Source organism: Dryas octopetala, chromosome 1 (genome assembly GCF_963921425.1).
Source record: "Dryas octopetala chromosome 1, drDryOcto1.1, whole genome shotgun sequence".
In the NCBI taxonomy this organism is placed as follows: Eukaryota; Viridiplantae; Streptophyta; class Magnoliopsida; order Rosales; family Rosaceae; genus Dryas; species Dryas octopetala.
In genome coordinates, this window is record NC_141366.1 from 5,236,326 (window position 1) to 5,242,325 (window position 6,000).

The 6,000-nt window shown below is 37.9% G+C and overlaps 1 protein-coding gene across 1 annotated transcript; it reads right to left on the reverse strand.

Moving 5' to 3' along the window:
* Positions 1-1,117: 1,117 nt before the first annotated feature.
* LEC2 (AP2/B3-like transcriptional factor family protein) lies at positions 1,118-4,090 on the reverse strand. The gene is made up of 6 exons (XM_086229426.1): positions 3,400-4,090; positions 3,217-3,291; positions 2,786-2,886; positions 2,636-2,682; positions 2,463-2,536; positions 1,118-1,849 (listed from the first exon to the last, which is right to left on the reverse strand). Exons 1-6 carry the CDS (start codon positions 3,949-3,951, stop codon positions 1,274-1,276), a joined length of 1,425 nt encoding a protein of 474 aa, XP_086085552.1. The 5' UTR covers positions 3,952-4,090; the 3' UTR covers positions 1,118-1,273.
* Between the last annotated feature and the right edge of the window lie 1,910 nt (positions 4,091-6,000).

The following is a 6,000-nucleotide window of genomic DNA, read 5'->3' on the forward strand; positions in this document are numbered from 1 at the left end:
CCAAAATGTATAGATATGGTTCATGGAGTTTTTTTCTTATATGGAGGTTAAAGTAGTCTCTTAAATTCAACCTCTCACACATTAGTCACATGATTATTGACTGCGAAAGACTTGTGCAAAACGGTTTTTGAGAATCACTTCTCACATTACTGGAGTCATTAGCATTAAGATATAACGCTTTTGAAAAATTAAATGCTCTTTACTATAGAAATATAATTTTTTACAATCACATCAAATTTTCCTGTGCTATTCAAATTATCACTTATGGCAAAGCAATTACATGAAACAATTGTAGATTATAATTTCTCGCACACTTCGGAGCCATTTTCCTGAGTTTCAAATTTGAGTTATATTTGGTAAAGAATTAATGTGCTTTATTATTGGAGTTAGAATTCCCCATTTAATAAAATTTTGTAGTATAGCATGTTGCTTAAAAAGAGATTTGAAAATTGTTATTTGAAGAGTTGAAAGAATAACCATGAGACTAAAATGTATGGATATGGAGTTTTAATTTTCTCGTATAAAGGAGGTTAAATGGCTTGCTATAGGGGATAAAGTATTTTTACCACCAGAAAAATTCTTTATTAAATTCATTTTATATAACTGGTTTTTTACATTCTCACACCGCTGGAGCCATTAGCATTGGGATATAAAATTGGTGAGGAATTAAATGCTCTCTACTACTGAAAATATTATAGTTTACAATTACAATCAACCTTCACGAGTTAGTCACGTTATCATTTATTGTAAAAGACAAATTGCATGCATAGAGAGAATTTCTCACATAAATGAAGACATTACCTTGAGTTTCAAATTTTAATTAGGGAATAAATATTTGGTAAGAGTTAAAGCGTGGCATTTGTCAATACTAATATGTTTTCATACAAATGTTGCCCATGACATTTTTCTCATAGAACTCGTCACATGTGATTACTATTTGAGATTTTGAAGGTGAGAGATGTGTTAGCATACAACAATTGCTGTTGTAAAAGAGACTAATTGAAATGAAAATAATGTATAGTATATCACTTTTATTCCATTGAATATACAATTTACATCACAAATTAAAGAAGTTTACATTACAAAAAGAATTTGTTTTTCCCATACTTGCAAATTACTCTCATAGGAGACTCTCATTTCCTGTGTATATCTTCTCATGAAACATGAGAAACATAAATTAATGATGAATATCATCATGTGTAGGTCAGTAAAAGTCAAAATACTAAAGATATACTACGGTCTTCGGCCCTTGGGAAGCCACCAGCACCACCAACTAGGTGTTATCATCATTCATTATTATGTCATTATAATCCAAAAGACTATAATTGTAACGATCGACTTCTGGTAGCGCCCCAAGGCCTTGATAGCAGTCCTCATCGAAGTGATCCTCCACCATCCTCTCTATTCTGTGCGATGAAGATGATGCCGATGATGATGGAGCCCCGATATCCACTGCCATAGCTGGTTGTGTATGTGTTATTGTTTCTACTCTAGTGACATTGTTGGATTTTGTAGTAGTAGCTTCCTCCCGCTGTCTATGTGAAGAGGAAGCATGATCCATATACACTGCCACCAGAGTATTTGTTTCTAGTTTATCCTTGGGTTGTAGTTGTTCGATTAGTAGAGCTAGGGACGATTCATCTTCTTCGTCCCTAGCTACATAGTTTGGGTATGAAGGGGTCTTAGGGTTGGGGAAGTTGGTGTTGGTGTTATGGTTTGGGATTTGGCTGGTATTGTTGTTGGAATTTTGGTTTGTAGGGTTAGTCATTGTTGTGTGTTGTGGTAGGTTAGAGGAGGAGGGCTCAGCTACATCAGTTCCTGGTCTTGAGCCGCTTTTTATGGAGAGGTACTGTTCCCTCGCATGAAAAAGAAAGAAGGAAAAGAAGCTTTATAAGCTAAAGAAATTATAACATGCAAAATTCTATAGCAAATATTGAATTAAAGTTCAAATTAATATTTAATGTATGGCCCACGTAACTGAATGCTATATTATATAAGACAAGTCTAAGCACCAGTTTTTACTCTTCTACTCTGTATGTGTGTGGAAGATTCTTTTTTTCAGTTTTTCAGGCTGTCTTTATGTAACGCAAGTCCTGCCAACTAGTTGAAAACTTGGAAGCGTTTCAAAACTCTCACAGGGTGTCAAGTACTCGTGCAATGCACCTGTTTAGTCCTAGCTGTATAGTCAATGTTACCAACACATCATCTACTAGGCGTCCATCAATGGCCTTCCTATTTTGTCCATATCTGCACCTTCCCATTTTGTCTTAATTAATTAATTTGCCCCTGGCCCCCTGCACTCTCCTCTCCCAAGGATATCGTCATCATAATAGGAAAAGGTCAAGGGCAATATGGTCACCATGCATGCAACTCAAACAAACTTTCCTTTAATCTGTAACAAATTTTGTATAGAGAGAGAGAGAGAGAGAGAGAGAGAGAGAGAGAGAGAGAGAGAAACTCACAAGGTTCTTGCATTCGTCTTCGTACAGACAAATGCAATCTCCCACTCCCAGCTTGTTTTGCTGGACGAAGTCTCCTGTTACATTGAAAATAGATAGAGTGAGTGAACAAAATATCAATGCATGTGTAATTGTCAAAGAGAGAGACCCAAAATGAACTTGATTGATGGTTTTACCTGTATATTCAAGTATATACATCCTGCTCTTGTTATTTGACCAGTACCTGTGTTAATTCAACAAGTAGAGAAAAAAAAATGGCTTTAATTGGCAAAAACTCTTTCTGTATACATGGGGTTTAAATAATAACATATGGTACCCATACACACTTGTATCTGAATCCCCACTCTTGGTTAGAATAGACATCTCTGATCATCAATGGGATGCCTTCCTTGTCAGAGAGGACTGGAAGGTTTTCCTCTGCCTCCTTCTGTGAAAATGAAGTACATAACACAGTAGGTCAGAGACTTTTATAAATTTTAATATAATGTACTTAAAAAGATGAGGGAAATAAATTAGAGTAAATTTTTGGGTGCAAAAATAAAAAAGTTATGATGAAAGGAATTAGTTTTTGGGCAGTCTAGATCAGAATCATGTCACAGACTTGCGTAGTCCAGAAGAGTAAAACAAATCAAAGTGGGGATTTTGGTTGTCCCTTTAATTACTTCCATTTTTTCCATCATCATTTCTTAGAAAAAAGAGTAGAAAGGGAATGAAAGCCAAGCAAGAAAGATTTTACAGAGGCAAACAAAAACCTCACCTTTGGAAGGACAATCCTGCTCAAAGATCCAACATCACTATTCTTCAACTCCTTCTTTAGCAACAATTTTAGTTTCTGTCCAACAGAAGATACAGAAAAAAAAAAAAAAATTAAGAAACATACACAGAATTATTATGTAAATTAAGATAAAACCATGCAAATTGAGATTTGAGACAAACCCACCTTATTATCCGGAGTGCAGAACGTGTAAAGGTCCTTATTGGGGTTCTGCATATCAGAACCAGCACCAGATGATGTGGCCACCATAACCTTTCTATCCTCCCCCTGAGTTGAAGCAGAGCCACTGGAGGAAGAAGAATCCCCGGAAGCAGCATTGGCTCTGCTCAACATGATTCTCCTTTGGCGTGCCAGCTTTCTTTCTTTTCTTGCGGCCTTGGACGCAAGTGCTGCTTGGTCTTGCTCTCCGGAGGCCACCAAAGTTGGTGGCTGCGGACAACAGGGCACACCAATTACTGGCACGTTGTTGAGAGGATATATGGTGGGGTAATGAGGGTATGTGTAGACTGGTGCTAGGTACTGACCTGGATAACAATAGTACTGAGAGGCTGAAGAGGTAGAAGGAGCTGAAGCGAAGCTCTCTGCTGGTTCATGGGTAATGGAAAACTGTGGATGGTTCTGAGGAGGAACCAAGTTTGGTTGCCCCTGCAGGGTGGAGTTTATGGGGGTGGTTGTGGAGGTGGTGGTGGGGAAGAAAGGTGGACGGAAATTCTCCATTTCAAAATGAGCCAAGAAAGTGATAGTGAGGGAGGGTCTTTGGGGGGTGGTTGATGATGATCAGAGAAGAGGGGAAGGGCTGCTCGGCTAGATTGGGATGGGGTGGCTGGTGTTGGGTTGGGGTGGTATAAGAAGGCCATGGGGGGTGAGGGAGCTTGGGATGCTGCCAGTGGAGAGAGCACAAGTGTGGCAGAGGGGTTGGCGTGGAAGGAGAAGAGAAATAAAAAAAAAGAAAAAAAAAAGAGGCAGGAATTGAGAGTGAGAGAATTCATGTGGGAGGGGGAGTATGGAAGAGTTGTGGTCCGATGGGGTGGAGTGAGTGACAAGTGGCCGGAGGCAACTGGGTTTGGTTCACCCAACTGACCACTATTTGCGCGTAAAGAGAGATCAGAATCAGAGAGATGAGAGAGAGAGAGAGAGTTACCAGTAGAGAGGACCCAAAGTTGGAGCCCTTTGTGGTTCAAATGTGGCAGACTTGGGCTCATCTTGCACAGAAGACCATGAAAAACCATGGCTAGTCCAATCATTCACTGCCTTATGTCAAAAAACCACACCACTCTGCTTCTCTCCCTGTCATCGCTGCTCTTCCAAAGATCTCATTCACACTCTCACTCTTACGCACACTCTTTTCTCTCTCTAAATCCAGCATCCCAAGGAGGCAAACATGGACAATGTGGGCTGGGGTGGGTTGGGTGGGTTTCAGGGTTTATCTTTTATAAGAGGAAAGGTTAGTTAAGTGCTATTTCCAGGATTGATTTCCTCACTTTGCAACGAGGCCTTAAAGTGTCCCTTATGACAGATGTGACCAATGTCGCATCAAGAGAACCAAAACCCAACAATGCAAATTAAGTCTCCCAAAAAATAGCACACCACCCACCTAGACCTCTAAAGGTTGTTTTAGTTTTATGTTTTAGTTTTTAACAAATAATATTTTTATATTTGGGGAGTTAGGGCTCGTTCTTAGATATTATAATATAATATATATTTTTAAAGTTAGGTAATGTTAGGAATGTGAGTAAACAATTGTGATAATGTTTGGAATGTGAGTAAAAGAGGGGCATCAACCCTTGATGAACTGAGTGAAATTTGTGCTTTCATCTTCGCTGTGATTTGAAATGCTTCAAGGTTTGATGCCATGTCTTGCTTGTTTGTCATTTGTTTGACAACAAAGCATGAATCGAAGCCACCTTTGAGTCCATCCTGCATCAAATAAATTTCTTCATTAACATGGTTGCCCCTTGATATTTTAATACTTAACATGGAAAAAAGATAACCTAGAGGTTATACAAAAAAGAAATTATGTTCCCTGCAGCATAATGAAGAGACTACCATCTTTGCCATAAGACAATATTGAAAGAAAACTATAGTTAGGAGATAATGAAAAGTTTGCTACTTTTTCAATATTTAGTGAAGGAAAAAAATTAAAGCTTTTGTCATCTCTATTACACTATCAGCATTAAATACCATCTAAGGAAGGAAAAAAATTTCATGGAGATGGGAAAAGGCAATTTCTAGATATGCTTGATAAGATAATTTTCATACAACATATATGAATGTATGTACTACATATATATATATATATATATATATATATATATACATGCTTTGAAAGCAAGCTAAGAAGCCATGGTCAATGAAGAACAAGAGCACACAGCTGACTGAAAACATAATCTATAGATAATAATTTGTCCATATAAGCTAATCCAACAACACAAAAGACAAGCTGGAGATCTTAATAGAGGGCATGATAACTCGGTCATTATACAAAATCCAAACACGCTACCTGCTGAACAAAGAAATCGTGTATATATCATAATAACAACGCTGAAGATTAACAAATCAACCGGACTTTCTCATCAGTAAAAAGAAGGATATTTGAATAGGAAAAACAATTAACCTCATCAGATGAAAACCATATGATGCAGTGTTGGTGCCTAGTACTTACAGAGTTGACCACACAATCACGGTCGTATGCAGATTGACTAGGAAATTTTTCCATGGCAACGAATATCTCTTATATTCATCACCACAGTGAAAACCTCAACTGCT

What these genes read in the sequence shown, in the direction of transcription:
- LEC2 (XM_086229426.1), bottom strand. Translation starts at nt 3,951, where the DNA reads ATGGAGAATTTCCGTCCACCTTTCTTCCCCACCACCACCTCCACAACC. An exon ending in TCTGCACTCCGGATAATAAG is followed by an intron (nt 3,292 to 3,399) that starts GTGGGTTTGTCT and finishes TCTGTTGGACAG; the next exon opens with AAACTAAAATTGTTGCTAAA. An exon ending in GCAGGATTGTCCTTCCAAAG is followed by an intron (nt 2,887 to 3,216) that starts GTGAGGTTTTTG and finishes TCATTTTCACAG; the next exon opens with AAGGAGGCAGAGGAAAACCT.